General features: G+C 36.1%; 1 protein-coding gene across 2 annotated transcripts; it reads right to left on the reverse strand.

The window, feature by feature from the left end:
- Positions 1-5,862: 5,862 nt before the first annotated feature.
- On the reverse strand, positions 5,863-8,124 carry LOC121050182 (mitochondrial inner membrane protease ATP23-like). 2 transcript variants are annotated; one of them, XM_040509532.1, is made up of 4 exons: positions 7,766-8,124; positions 7,340-7,476; positions 7,175-7,257; positions 5,863-6,243 (listed from the first exon to the last, which is right to left on the reverse strand). In XM_040509532.1, exons 1-4 carry the CDS (start codon positions 7,767-7,769, stop codon positions 6,150-6,152), a joined length of 318 nt encoding a protein of 105 aa, XP_040365466.1. In that variant the 5' UTR covers positions 7,770-8,124; the 3' UTR covers positions 5,863-6,149. The 2 variants fall into 2 exon arrangements, with proteins under 2 accessions (XP_040365466.1, XP_040365465.1); XM_040509531.1 differs by having other exon boundaries at positions 7,340-7,390; positions 7,766-8,123.
- Positions 8,125-16,283: the final 8,159 nt, after the last annotated feature.

Here is a 16,283-nt window from a genome sequence, read left to right on the forward strand (position 1 = left end):
TTCGCGAGGGGTGGAAGGAGTTCGAGGACAAGGAGGAGAGAGAAAAAGATCTGGAGACAGAGAGAGGGCAAGAAGATGTAAAAAGAAAAAGAGAGAAAAGAAGATAACAAAGAGGAAATCGGAGAAAGATATGTGAGAAAGAGAGAGCGATGGAGAGAATAAAACACAGAAATCTGTGTGAAAACAAAAATAAGAAAAGGATTCACACGGTAGTTTGTGTGTAAACTGAAAAGAAAAATATTAGAATCTTATGCTTTTACATATTCACACGGAATACTGTGTGTAAATTAAATTTACACTTATTTGACATGACTAAAAACTGGTACCGGAATCTTATTAATCATATTTTTACACAGATATCCGAGTGAAACAATATTTCACACGGAAAACAGAGTGAATTTTTAATTTACCCTCTGACAAATTTACAGAATTTTCTGAATTATACTTTATTTCACACGGACTCCGTGTGTAAATTGACTTGAAAAATATTGGGTCCCAGTTTGAACCTTATGTGGCCACAATAGTCTATGTGAAAAATATATACACACAGATTTTCGTGTGTACTATAGCACTTTATAGACAGATAATCGTCCGTGTGAACCTCTGTGACAACATTATCCGTGTGAAAGGACATGTTTTTCTAGTAGTGAATATTGCTGCACATTTAATGGCAGCTTATGCTTCAAGTGCTAGTCAGGAATTGAGTATCATGTAATTTCCCCTATTTCAATAAAGAGTTGACATCCTTCTTAATTATCAAAAAAAAAAAAAAACTAAATCTCAAATTAAATTAATTTGAATGTTGGAGAATTTGAGATTTAGTTAAAGGGGTTTTGTCCATTTACCCCATTTCTAGGGATTTTTTTCCCCCTTACCCCATTAAGTTTTTTTAATTCCCTCTTACCCAATACACTCTAAGAGAGTCTTCCCTAATACCCCATTAAGATTTTTTTTTTTGTTTTTAATTTTTTTAATACCATTTTACCCCTCACCCCTTTGTTACTTAGAGAGAGAGAGAGAGAGAGAGAGAGAGAGAAACTATAGGAGACTTCGCCGGAGCTCGTCACAGGCAGCCGGATTCCGGTCACCGATCGCCGGATTCCGGTCACCGTCCGCCGGATTCTGGCCAACTTTCGCCGGATTCCGGTCACCGGCTGCCGCCCACCTAAATTTGCTGAAAATCTCACCGAAAAGTTTTTTTGCCCCTAATAGACATCTATTGCCCTCTAATATAGAGGGGCAATAGACGTCTATTGGCCCCCAATAGACGACTATCAGCCATGTATTGCCCCTTAGTAGACGTCTATTGCCCCCCAATAGACGTTTAGATTACCAAAATGGTAATTAATCTTCCTAAAACTACACAAATAAAACTTTGATTAAAGAAAAAAAACGAAGAGATTACATCAATTCAAAACGTCTATTGCCCCCCAATAGACGTATATTGCTCCGCAATAGACATTCAAAACTTTTTTTCCTTTCCTACTGTCCCATTACTTAAAAAAAAAAAAAAATTGATTTGGCCATCCAGTCTTCTCCCTTCTTCGCTGGTTGTAGAGCCTGGACCGGACCCCTAAGTTTGCAACTGTGATTCTTTACAACCTATGAACAAATCGATGATCTTCTTGTTCAAAACGACGACGATTCGATGCCGGAGCTTGAGTCCCCTGACCTCAGACTGAAACGACATGTCGTGGATGCCCAAGGGACTAGAGGTCGTCCCAGATCATGACTTGTTGGCCGGGGAGGTCGGGTCGGGTCCGCCTCCGACTATGGCGAAGATTTGGGTGGTGCCGAGCATACTGATTCGAAAGCATAAGTGGATTAAGAAGAAGAAGAAGATTGCGAGGACCTGATCGGCGATGGGAGAAGAAAACGAAGGCGGAGCAGGTTGGTCGTCGGAGCAGGAAACTTGCAGTAAGCGAGGCTGCGTCGGAGTCGGTGGTGAGAGAGATATGAGAGAGAGATCAAGGTGAGAGTGAGCGGAGGGATGTCCGGCGAGATCGTCTTGGTCAGTCGGTGCCGGAAGTCGTTCGCCGTGGTGACCGAGTTGGAGAGAGAGAGAGAGAGAGAGAGAGAGAGAGAGAGAGAGAGAGAGAGAGAGAGAGAGATCGAGGTTACTCAGGTAAGAGAGAGCGCGTATGCAGATTAGGTTGATGGCACGATGTAAATTCATTAATTAGCTTAGGGCGAAATTGTCATTTTGTTTTAAAATGGGCAAGTGAGAACAAAAATCTCTTGCTGGGGTAAGTGGGATAATTTTTTGGGGCTTTGGGTCAAGGACCCTTAGTTAAATTCTCTCTCATGTCTAGCTAAATACAGCTAGAGAATTTAACAAAAGTTAAATTTTTTTTTTTATCAAGGAAGAACTTCATTAATAATGAACTGGTTACAACAAGTTTTGGGCAAACATCTCTTACACATAAATGACCACTACACTTCACACTGGAACTCTATAATGACTAACTGAAGAGCCAACAGGCCCCGACTCCAAATAAAGCCATTTTGCCAAACGATGAGCAATTTTGGTGCCATCACGTTTCACAAAAAGGCGACTACAAACTTAAAAAAGACTGAAAGAAAACTTGCACTACGACTATATGCCAAAAACAACATGGGCTGGAACAATGAATCCTTGACACTCAACTTTGTTAACACAAAAGTTAAATTTAATTTTTGTTTAGGTATTCTACTGAAGTAAAATTTTATCATAAAATTAGCTAAATTTTAAATTTATTTTGAAATAAATAGTCTGTTGGAAATGTCACTAACTTACCTAAAGCAGTACGTCCTCCTCCCTTTTCCAACCTAATTCAGCCTGCCATGTGGCTAATTGGCCATTACAAACCTCTGATCCATGCAGTATATTTGTATATACAATACAAACTATCTTAATTGACAATCCATTAATTGAAAGTTACTGTGGCAAAATGGTTCCAGGTTAATAATCGAACCCTTCTGTAGAATCCCTAGCTCGTCAAACTTTTCGCATCTCTGGCAGGCCCGGCCTTGCCTAAGGGCAGCCTTGGCGACAGCTTAGGGCCCAAGGGAAGGTGGGGCACCCCCCCCACACACACACACATATATATTATATAATTTTCAATAATATATGCTGCAGAATATTAAAAAAAAAATTTATTTTAGAATTTTAGATGCAATAATTGTGTATTTTCTTCTTCTTCTCATTCTTCTACTATTCAAGTCATCGAGAACTGCAAAAAGTCAAGCACCATTATAATAGAGTCTCTCACTCTCTCCAAAATATTGAAATCAAACGAATTTCTCTTTAAATTTGGGGTTTCAATGGTTATTCAATCCCTCAATTCATTTTCATCATTTGTCCCTCCAGTCTTTCTCCTGTATGTTTTTCATCTCCCAATCTTTCTCCTCTCTATTTTGTTAGTTCTTCTAAGGTGATTAGACAAATTTTTTGACATTCCATGATGCAACTGGTTGAAGTATATATCAAAATAGGTATTGGGTGTTCTTCAATTTTGAAATTATGAATAGTAGAAGTTATATTTCTTTTTTTTGTGGTTCTAATAATTATTCTAAAAACTTGTTAATTTGTAACTTTACGGAGTCAAATTAATCTTAGAATCATCATCAAAAAATTCTCCACACCGGCCCTGAACACCAAAAAAAAAAAATTTCGCCCTGGGCATCAAGAACCTCAAGACTGGCCCTGATCTCTGGTATGATTGGCATAGTTAATTAGATATTTGGTAACCCAATTAAGTGCTTGGCAGTGGCGGATCCAGGATTTGAAACCTATCTAGGCTAATTATAAGTGCCCAAAAATTTCTTAATCATTACCTTGTGAATTGTGAAAGAAAGAGTTATTACCTTGTGAAGATTGATAGCTGAGGTGGGTTTGATTCTGAAATTAAGCTGTAGCTAAGGAAGAACATAGACTTGTGGCATTGGTTTGCAATGACCATCAAGAACCTGAGACACCCACTCCCACTCATCTGCCTTTCTTTTTTGCTGTAAATGAAAGAAACCCAAAATTTGATCCTCTAATCCAAAGAAAACGCCCCAAAAAAGAGCAAACTTCTTTCAAAAATAAACAATTGCTTTATTTTGGTTGCAGAAAACACTACAGGAGATGGAATGTTGTTGAGTTAAGAACTTTGCAAGTTGCATTCTTTTTCAGCTATAACAAACTCAGCCCCACAAATCCAAATGATTAGTTCTTTTCGTGTTGGTGTGTGTTTTTGGGGTTTATACCATACCAAATTTCAAGGCCAAAAACCCTGATCTCATTTGGGTTCCTAACCTTCTCATAAATCAAACACAAATTTCTACAAGAATCACAACTATCACCATCATAAAGACTCCAAATTTAACTCCCCAATTTGGTAATTGAAAAAGTTTCAACATAAAAATCCCATCTTTCTCTGAAGTTTCTCACAAACAAAAACAGAAAGCAAACAACTGAATCCAAAAAAAAAAAAAAAAACATACCACCAAGAACAGCACCACAACCACCACACTGATACACAGAGTAATAAGCTAGCTCAGGAAGAAGATTCTCACACTTTGGGCACCGAATCAACCTCACTTTTCCACCTGAGTCCCCCATTGCTCATAACCAAAGCTACCCAACAAAACCCAGAAACCTAAAACAAACAAAACACCACTGTAACTCACACCACTATTTCCATCAACAAACCCATTAAACCAATCAAGAGACTTAGAAAGAAAGAAAAGAAATACCTCCTGTTTGGAGCAACTAAGAAAACAAAGCAAGCTTGGATGGGGAAAGCCAGAGAAGATGACTACATGACTGCAAGTCTGCAATGAAAATCAATACAGCCATACAAGGAGAAGAACTGGACTCAGCTTGGATGGGGAGCCGCGGAGGAGGGTCTGACCATAGAGGAGAGAAGTGAGCTGCTGTGGGCTGTGACTGGAGAAGAACGGGACTTTTACCTCCTAATGTTTTTTTTCCTTCCCTTTGGGTATGGGCTGAAACTGAAAGTAGATATATACTTAGTGGTTTTTTGCCCAAAAAACTGTCTAAGCTTGAGCCCATATAGCTTTCTATTTAGATCCGCTCCTAGTGCTTGGTGTAACTTAATTAAGTATTCCGTCTCCGTTTTAGTATCCGGCGGACTGGAACTAAAAATTGGGTCTTAAGTAATCCTCAGTGACAGAAAAAAAAATTGATAGAGGTAGAAATGGTAGAAAGGAAAAACTTTAATTAACCTAAGACCCCAACATTGTAGGAGGTCAATGTGCGTATAGGGTCAGTTTTAGAGAAAATTTAATCAATTGTAAATCTTGCAACGATTCTCTTTTTCGGAAAACACATATTTGTTATTCGTACACAGTGATTAATCCTATGTCACTAGTCTTTAAACAATTAATATTTTTGTCAAACTAGCAACAATATTTCAAGTCTGTAGACAAATCTTTTATCTTCAAATCTGTAGCACAACAATTTTTTTTTTTTTAGGAGTGAAATCTTTTGATTTTCCTTTTAAAAATGAAAAAAAAAAAAAAGCTTTTTAGTTGGCTTTGCGTGATCGAGATCATTATATACTCATATAAACAACACATATGCATTCAAAATCTCTTAGACATCTTGATCTAATTTTTGTACTCATTAGTTATAATGTTGTAAGCATCAACGATTAAAACTAGTTATTAATTTCCTCCAACATTTCACCAATTAATTTGTAAATTTTTGTCCTGCTTGGCCACAATAGAAGATTACAATCAACGCAAAATAAAGATTATATGGTTCGTATTCATGTATGTATACTATATGAATTGTGTTCTTGATCTTCCATTTTATCGTAAACTAAAAAGCATACTATTCACAAGGTCCCAAATGACGGTATTTGATACCCACTACCACAAAACTGGCCTATAGCTACCATTGAGAATGGTGTGTGTTGATCCTATAGACACCAATGATTGGTGTGGGGATAGCAATAGACACCAGCTTTGGCACTATTAGTTTATGGTTTCTATTGCTGCTGTGACATATATTTAAAAAACCACTATCAGATTTTTGGTGACTGAGAAACTGTGGGCCCCATCACCAGAAAACACACTTTTTCTAGCAATGGTGACTGCACAATTTCATATTAAAAAAAAAACAAATTAAAATTAATATACCTATTCTTAATTGAAAAGCCCTATACTCTATGAATTGCACTTGCTGCTGCAAATTTGATGGATGAATGAAAATTGCACTTGCTGTTGCAAAGGGTCTTGATCAATGAACTGAGCCTGATCAAAAACCATGTTATAAGGGTTAGCATGTGATATGTTTAATCAATAAACCCTGTTATAAGGTAATGTCAGTTCATGATCATTTGCTAATCTACAAAGGGTCTTGATCAATAAACCCTTCACTGCATATCACATTAAAAGGTATAACGGAATCAATAAAGTTGTAACTAGCAATTGATATAAAGTATCTAATGATGACTCCATTGGAAGACCAAACCAACTCATTCTAAAGGAAGGGCAAATAACATGTTGTTCAAATTTCGGCAAACGAAATGAACAAAAAGTGACTACAAATGATACATGGAGATGAGTAATTTGGCACTTGGAGTATCATCTTTGCTATTTGTTTATGCAATATAAAAGAAGGTTTTGTTGATAGCAGTTAAAACAATTGAATCCAATGGTGATTAACATCTCAATAAACCTCTTATTAGTTTTGGTGAGATGTTGCAAGGACAAGAGAGAGAGAAAAAATAATGATAATAATAGAAAAGTCAAAATAAAAAGTCACAACCTGGAACTGAAGTAATTGAAAAGAGCAGGACTCTTGCTTACACTTATTAGAAACAAACACAAACAAACATATCAGGCATTTTTAATATCTCAAACAAGTGCACATGGTAGATATCTATAAAAAAAAATGGTCATGTTTGACACAACTCTAGGAACCATACAATTTAATGAAGTGATAAATGTCACAAGTATACCAAAAATGGTCACCTACAGCCTACTGAGATACTTAAGTTTGTGTAAACTATAAACAAGTGAGAGGTAGAATTATAAGAAGTCATCGAGCTCCCTTATTTCAAATTTTGAAAGACAAATTCACGAATCTTCTTGGTAACAGAGTATTCCACTATGTATGCAAAGGAAGTAAGCAAAAGAGGGTATCTCAATTTCTTATTTAAATTGAAGCTGAGAAACTCACTTGTTCACAATTCTCGAATCTTCTTGGCACAACAAAAATTCACGTTTACAGTGGCAATCACCACTAAGATGGCCAGCACGAATCTGTTCCAGAAATATAGTATGTAAATAAATAAACTTGAGGTTCAAATTTAAGGAAAAGAATCAATTTCTATTTGACTCACACCTCGCTACAATCATGATGAGGGCAATTAGCCCAGTTCACCATCGGAGCAGCCCGACAATCATCAAAAACATGAATTAGCTCATGTATCACTACTTGGTTGACCTCATCTTGCATGTTCATGTGATACACACCATTATCTGAAAGACAAATCATTCACAAAACACAACAAAGAAATTAGCCATTTTGTTCAAATCCCCCAAATTTCTTTCTATTATGAACCGCCACAGAACACACCCTTACAGACACAAAAGGAGAAAATTAAAAGAGCTAGAGAGCAACCCAAATGACACAAACACTCATCCTAGGAAAGACTTTAGTTCATTCCTCAACTACAAAGTGAAGTTTGTCACATTTGTAATAATCAAAATCATTCCAATTTCAACACAAAGTAGTCGAAACAAAGAGAAAAGGTAAAATGTATAGTACCCATCCGCGGCGGGTGTATACTCTGGCAATCTTCCTCTCGCAATGAACGGCCCAGCAAGACCCGTCTAATATCCCACACCCAGATTTCTCCAAATGCTCCAGCAGAAACTTCACCATCGGAGCAGATCCAAACTCGATTAAGACTGATGCTCCAGCAAAAACTTCACCGTCGGAGTAGATCCAAAATCGATTTCTCCAGATGCTCCAGCAGAAACTTCACCATCTGAGCAGATCCAAAATCGATAGTGGGGGATCTGCATGGATTTTGGATCTACTACCTTGTTCATGATTGAGAGATCGAGAGATACAGGAAGGAGAAGGAGGACGAGAGAGAGAGAGAGAGAGAGAGAGAGAGAGAGAGAGAGAGAGAGAGAGAGATCCAAACTAAGTTTCTGAGGAGAGGGCTTTGCCCTTGATTTCACGTTTCACCTTATCTACACAAAGACGCGTTTGGTGAGTTGTGAATAGTTAGACAAATATTTGTTTTAAATTGCAGGGACACGTTTATGGGCTTTGGTGAGTGTCAGACCAAAGAAAAAAAAGGAATTGTGAGTATTTTTTGGGTGCTATCACCATTGATGTAATTGTGGGGATTGAATGGTAGCTATAGGCCATATTTGTTGTAGTGACCTCATTCAATTGAAAATTTCATTAATCTTAATGTATATTTAGTATCAAATTTCCATCATTCCTTCATTACAATGATTGAGAACTTAAAGATGGCATCGTAGTTGTGATTAGTTTATGAAGCTAGGTCCTTGTGATTGCTTACAACATTAAATGTCAAAGGGTTAATTGCATTCGTTTCTTATATTGTGTCGTGTCCATTACATTTCTTTACCAGATTTTTTATGCATTCTATATAATAATTCTGCGAACTATTTCCTCGCGCAAATTATCTTCATAACTTAACCGTTCTAGCATGTTATCACATACACTAATCCTCATGCAACTTACCTTTTCAATAATCATGCAACCAATTCCACAAGAACTCAAAAAAAAAAAGAAAAAAAAAAGAGAAGTTTATCATCCTTTTTGCAATGAGCTGATTATGTACAATATATGTATTGAACAAGTCTCTCTTGTTCATTTAAGAGACAGTTTTTAAGGAAATATGAGAGACAAGCCTCTCTTGTTCATATATGTATTGAACAATATATGTACAATACATTTGTTCATTTAAGAGACAGTTTTTAAGGGACTATGAGGGACAAGCCTCTCTTGTTCATTTGCAATATTGAGCTGATTATGCACAATATATGTATTGAACAAGCCTCTCTTGTTCATTTAAGAGACAGTTTTTAAGAGACTATAATGGACAAGTGAATCTGACGGCTGAAAATAAATACATAGTTTTAAGTTATTATAATTTTATATTTTAAATTTAATACATGTGGTTGAGATACATTTACCCTTCACAATCCCTTAAAATTCTCTTAGGTGAGCAAGAGATCAATATATACTATTCATTAAATTTCCAAGACATATTCCATCTCAAAGTCTATTGCAATTTGCAAACCAATTTAATAAAATTAACATAACTCTTGAAATAAATGTCGGAGTAAACCGAAAGTAAGGAGGTTTTTCTATGGATCCAGTGGCAAAACTAGAAACTGAACTTTGGAGGGGTCGAAAAAGCTACAATAAAAAAAAAATTGGGTTCAACTTAATCATGAACCTAGACTTTTCAAACATGATCATACCAAATAGTAAGGAATACACTAAAAATCTAAAACTGAAATTGATAAACACAAATTGTTCAATGGTTTATACGCACCTTGAGCTCATTTGAATGAATAATATTGCTTAAGAGTTGAGAATGGAGAGATAAGTCCTCAAAAGATTTTGATAATTTTTGTAATTTGAAATTGGACTATAGACTTTTAGAAGAAAATTCTGAAGAAGATGATCTTTTGCTTTCTAATTTCTACACTAATGAATATTAATAATAATAAAAGATGTAGAAGCTATAGGACTCTTTCAATAGAAGGATGAGATTGGAAAATCCTAAGACATCAGTCGTGTGGGAATAACAAAAGACAACAGCTAGAAGCCTAGAAAGTAGGAAATTTTATTTAAAATAAAAAAAAAAAGCTAAGAAGTTTAAAAATGAGAAATTTTGATAAATGACCTATTTTAGACTTCCAAATTGACTTCTAACCTTATTTTATCAAATTATTGAAAAATGACCATATGAAGAGATGAAAAGTCTTAACTGTCCCCATTAAAATTCTATGTAACCATATGCCAAAAGCCCAAAACTCTATTATCTATCTCAATTCTCACAACTGCACATGCAGCTCATCTTTTCCACTCATACTCATCACCCAAGGTATTGTTTGACTCTCAGACATTCAAACTCCCTTGAAAACGACTCTGTTAGCGGACCACCCTGAACTCTTGTTATGGAGTTTGGTGTTGTAATCAAATTAGGTCAGCTTCGTTTAGATGATAATTGCTGAATTAAGAGTTTGGTTCGTTATTGCAAACAAGAGTCCAGAAATATGACTCTCCATAAATACATTAACCTCAACTATATATGAGTTCTCAACACAATTAGCATAATGTATTTCTGCTAAACACCAAAGCTTTTAGTCAAACCCACTCCAGTACTAACTAATTCTTTATTTATCTATAGAGTAGAGAATGATTAGGCCAAAAAAAAACGAAAAGGAAATAGAATTAGGGTTGGGATGAAAAAGGGGATTATTGCTGATTTCTGTTACTTGGCAGTTTCTCTCCTTCAAATTGTTCAATTGAATTGATTTGAAGCCCTAAACTCTATTATCTTTTGCGAGTTTCTCTCCAACGATTGTATGATTGAGAGTCCAGCACTATGTTGCATGAAGTATGAGAAGAGAAAAGAGGAGGTGCGTAATCATGACTCATGAGGATTAAAAATTCAAAATAGATAAGAGCATGATTTAAGCATATGGTTGACACAAAATTTAATAAGGATAGTTAAGACTTTTGATCCCTTCTTGTAGGGGTCATCATGGGCCGGGCTAGGGCCGGCCCTACCCTAAATTTTAGGGCTTAGGGTCGGGCTGGGCCGAGCCTAGTCAAAGTCAACAAAATTTAGGACCGGGTAGGGTCGGGCCGGGGCTTAAATATACCAACCCTTACCAGCCCGAAAAGCCCAATCGCTAGGGCCGAAAGGGCCGGGTCGGGCCGGCCTTCCAAATAGGGCCGAATGGGCCGAAAAGGGCCTTATTTTGTTTAACAAAAAAAAAATACATTATTTTTCTTCTTCTCAAAATATGGCTCAATGGTATATATAGGTAATAAAAAACTCATTGTTTTTTATAGAGCATATTTAATACACACACACACATATATATAGGAATTAACTTATAACATTTATTAATATTAGTTAAGGTGGTTATATTCAATTAACAATCTATATGAATCTCCCAATATTAATTGTTGTGTAACAAAGAAAATAGAAATTAAAGAAAACAAAACTTATGAAATCAATTACAAAGAAAGAGATAAATTGCATATTATAGAAAAACAGAAATATAATTAAAAAATAGAAAAAATAAAGAATTATTAGGGCTTATTTGGGCGGGCCTAAAGGGTCGGGCGGGTTTGAGCCCGTTATTTGGGCGGGCCTAAAGGGTCGGGCCGGGCTTGGCCCTAACGGGCTCAAACCCGGCCCGGGCCGGGCTTCATTTTCATGGCCCATACCCTACCCTATTTTAGAAAGGGCCGGGCCGGGTCGGGCAGGCTTAGGGCCAAAGGGCCAAATGATGACCCCTACCTTCTTGTGGTCATTTTTTAACTATATGATAAAATAAGGTCAAAAATCAATTTAAAGGTCTAAAATAGGTTATTCATCAAAATTTATCTTTAAAAATTGATTGTTGAATAGATTGGGAGGGCCACATATATATATATATATATATATATATATATATATATGGATCCTATCCAGAGCGGAGCTCCACTTTGAAACTAACGAGTGAAGTTCAAGTTTTTGGTCACTTTTACGTCACATATCCACATCTCGACCGTTCCGTTTTTAGGTACTATTGTATAGATCATCTCTGCAAATTTTCAGCCAAATTGATGATCGTTAAGGTATCTAACTCGCTTAAACCAATGGACGAACTAAATCTTTCAACCTGAACCGTACTAGCTTTAAGGAAATTATCAATGCCTTAACGATCATCATTTTGGCTGAAAATTTGCAGGGACGATCTATACATTAGTACCTAAAAACAGAACGGTCGAGATTTGGATATGCGACCGAATAGTGACCCAAAACTCGAACTTCACACGTTAATTTTCAAAGCGGAGCTCCGCTCTGGATAGGATCTGTATATATATATATATATATATATATATATATATATATATAATTTTTTACTATTATAATGATTCATGTACTATATATATATGGATTGTGGAGAAAACTCATAAACGTTAGGGGGGCCGGGGGCCATGGCTCACTCCGTCCTCCATAAAGATCCACTGCTCCATAAAGATCCACTGCATATAGGATCGATAGAGATCCTAAAAACACAGGGGGAACTCTAAAGTTTAAATTATAATATATATAAACCTTACTCATGGCTGTGAACTATGCGCATAGTGTCAACTGTCAACATCCATCCACTGCTACTGATTATAGAAACCAAAGAGATGGTAATCACGAACAACCATGTTGTGTCGTTTGCAAAAAAAAAAAAAAAAAAAAAAAAAGTGCTTAAAACTAGGGGTGGGCTCGGGTCGGTTTTGGGCCCAAACCGAATTCTACCTGTTTCTGTCAGTTGGGTCAAATTCTGGGCAGAAAACTATTTCTAAATAGAGTGGGCCGAAATATTTTGAAGGGCTGAAAATTCAGTTCGGCCCGGTTTGGGTTCGGTCTTAGTTGGGCTTTTTTTATTTTTTATTTACGGCCCAATTTTTCTAGATCAATTAATCCATTAAAACAAAACCTTGAACAGAAGCAAGCAAAAATTCATGGCCCAAGTTACTTGGAAACAACCATAAACAGTTAAAACATGGCTGAACTTAAGAGTTTATAAAGTCTAGAAATGCAGAAACCTAGTTCAATAGTCCATTAGTCATTACAGAGCTTCACAAATTCAACAAAGTCTAGAAACCCAAAGCCAAAAATCTAATTGTATCTCTACAAAAGTGTATTTCATATGAACAAGAGGAAGAGTAAGCAAAACAAAGAGGAAGGTTAGGGTCGATAGAGAGAGTGGGTCGAGAGGGAGAGAGAGTGATGGTGAAGTGGTTCACTACCAAGTCCATCTATAGAGATGGTAAAGGGAGATCGTGATGATGCAAAACGACGATTGTGAAGGGAGACCGTGATGGTGTGATAGTGAAGTCGAGAGATAGAGTGGGTCGAGAGAGTGAGAAACAGCGATGGTGAGGTCAAGAGAGAGAGTGTTAGAAAACTGAAAACGACTGAGAGTGAATGAGAGAGGATAGTGGGTCGCATAGGTTAGGTTTTTTTTTTTGTGATCAGGTAAGGTCAAGCTCACATGAAACCTGTTACAAACCAATCAGAAATTAACATCTATTTAAATTTAATTAAAATTAATATATATTATATATAATTCGGCCGGTTCGGTTTATTCCGGTCGGTTCATAGAAAGAACCCGGTTCCAACCCAGTTAGATCTGGTCTGATGCGGTCCGATGCGGTCCACTGTTTTTTCCTGAACTGTTTCTTCCAGTTCGATAACCGCAACCTATTTTCAGGTCCGGTTTGTGCCCCCTACTTAAAACTAGAGAAACACAATTCGTAAAGTCTTTGTGTTTGATAGTGACAGAGGATGTATTTAAAAGTCTTTTAAAATTTGGTAAGAGGTTCACCTTACATTACCATAGTTATGTTGGAATTTTTTATATAATATTTCAAAATACAATATTTGTTTATTGAGTTCGTAGCCAATTAATTGGTGCTTGGTTTTCCAATAATACTTCATTCCATAAGTTGATATATTTTATTGCTCACTACATCCGTTACAATTGTGAGACATGTTAATTGCTTTGTTATCCATTGTTGACCAATAAGCTTTTCCATATCAATTACAAAAGCCAACATTATGAATATTGATGATCATTATCATACCTCAATTACTAGTCTTCTTTGCTAAGCCATATATATACTCTCGTTCCTTCCTATTAGGGATGCTTGTGTATGATCACCATACATTCTCCTCAAGAGTTCTCTTATTATCAAATTCTAGTCAATCATAAGCTCTCAAATTCCACTTTCAAATGCCAAAAGAAATTATCAAGCCGTTCTAGGATCCAAATATTGTGAGTGTACGCTTACAAGGATCAACGGTTGTTGTACCCTGGAGGGTATGGCGCCATAAACCTGCTACACTGAGACATTGTCTCTGATGGGCGAAATTTACTCTTAAAGGCAGTGTTTACATGCATCAATCTTAAACTCTTTTCGAATCATTTGTCTTCCTGAAGCTTACAAATCTAAGAGATAATTAAGTTTCATATTACATGATTTTCAGCTTATTCCAACATCATTGTGATTATGTTTATTTGTTAATAATAAAATGTATTTGTTAAACTTTGTAGGAGCCAAAACTTGGTGATAAAAGTAGCATCCATCGACCTAAATTTGATAGAAAACCTTGTCTAACTTAGTTATACATACAAATATTACAAACGAAACCTAGTGAAATTATTGTTACAAGTATGGGACCATTCTTGAATGAAAGAAGGGATTGAGTTGAAAGTTGAAAGTGCAAATTTTCTCACTCCATGACTCCATGTATAGGTATCAGTATGATGTTTTTTTTTTTTTTGGGAATTCTTCTATTCATACCTCCAAAATTAGTATTTAGACCTCCCCACTTAATAGACCTCAAACTTACTTTTACAAATAACCAATACGCTATCTACACCTCCCTAATTTTTCCATAATACCCATCATCCAATAATATCAATAAAAACTTTTTTTTAGAGTGTTCTATTCATATACCTCCAAAATCGGTAGTTAGACCTCCATCAATTTTTTAACATTTCACAATATTATTTTACTCTTGATATAATTAAGCTGAAAAAAAAAAATCAATTGATATCTCTCTCCCCCTCCCTCCTTCCTTGCTTATTGTTGTATTTTGTAGGCATATGCACCTTTAGAGACCAAGATCAGTTCATTTCTTCAACTTCCTAAGATTCCCTCGTTTCATATATTTGCTCGAACAGTACGCTACAATGGATGAGTATGATTTTAAGAGAAAGTGGTATGTTGGTGTTTTGGTTAGAAAATATTGCATATCCGAAATTGAATCAGGAACTGCAAAGTAAGGAACTGGTCTGTTGATTTCTCCGCTGCTTGGTAAGGATAAAGACCATAACAAAAACAAAAGGGAAAAAATGGCATGAGAATGACCATTTGTTGATTTCATACCTCTAAAAGGGAAAAAAAAATTAATTATTTTTTCTTTTTCTTTTGTGTCTTTATTGGTAGTTTGATAATCACTTGACAAAAGAAATAGGTCCAAATGCCAATTTTGAAGGTATGAATAGAAGCTCCCTTCTTTTGGCCCTCGTTAAAAATATATAGTGAAGTAAGTGACATCTTAATTCCAAACTTAATTAAAATCTTACCACATTCACTGAAACTGAAATCTGGATTATTCGTTGTACATCAAAAGTTGAAGCTATATTTGCCTCTTTGATGATCAAACTTGGAAGAGTAGTCCCCAGCTCCCGACACTTCTATCATCCCCATGTGAACGTTAACATCTAGATCACATATATTGGTTTCCAATAATTTATAGAATATCCCATTATAGAACAAAATACAAGAAAATGAGAACACCAGAAGCCAAAAGTGCTTAGCTTCATCTTTGTCTCAACCCAGCTACGAGCTGTAAGCCATTTAGTGATAATAATTTGCTGTCAATAAAAACTTAGTACGTCATTTTCCTGCCACAACCACCAAAGTTGGTGTTGCTGTTGCCTGTGATTGTTCTGATTGGTTCCTCATCCAATATTGGCCTTCCCAGGCCAGTATCCTTTCGGGTGTTACACTTCATGATCGAAGAGCCTCACATGGTGTGTTACCAGATACATCACTGGAGATGTTGACACGATATATTTTGTCAACTTATATTGTACATTTGAACAAAAGTCTACTGCATCCTGGAAGGTAAAATGATACTCTGTGCGTCAACATAACATGTTAGATAATTTTGTATATATTGTTGTGTTGAAAAGTATAGTGAGAGCAATTTCTACCACATATTCGATTAAGCATCCACTTCATCGCAAGTGTAGATTGATTGATAATTTATTAACATAACATGTCAGACCTTTGGTAAATCAGCATGCAGTGTGAAGGACTTTCCGTCGAAAAAAGGGTAGCAGCAAACTGATATTATCTCGTGATGAGACTTGGACATTAATATTAGAGGGTTTTGTCCTAATTTCAGAATCAACTTTACTACTTGACACTACATTACAAAGAACTTCCTGCTGTTATATTATCATTTATCTCTCAATTTCACTCTCTTCCACTCAAT

Source organism: Rosa chinensis, chromosome 6, assembly GCF_002994745.2.
Source record: "Rosa chinensis cultivar Old Blush chromosome 6, RchiOBHm-V2, whole genome shotgun sequence".
Taxonomy (NCBI): Eukaryota; Viridiplantae; Streptophyta; class Magnoliopsida; order Rosales; family Rosaceae; genus Rosa; species Rosa chinensis.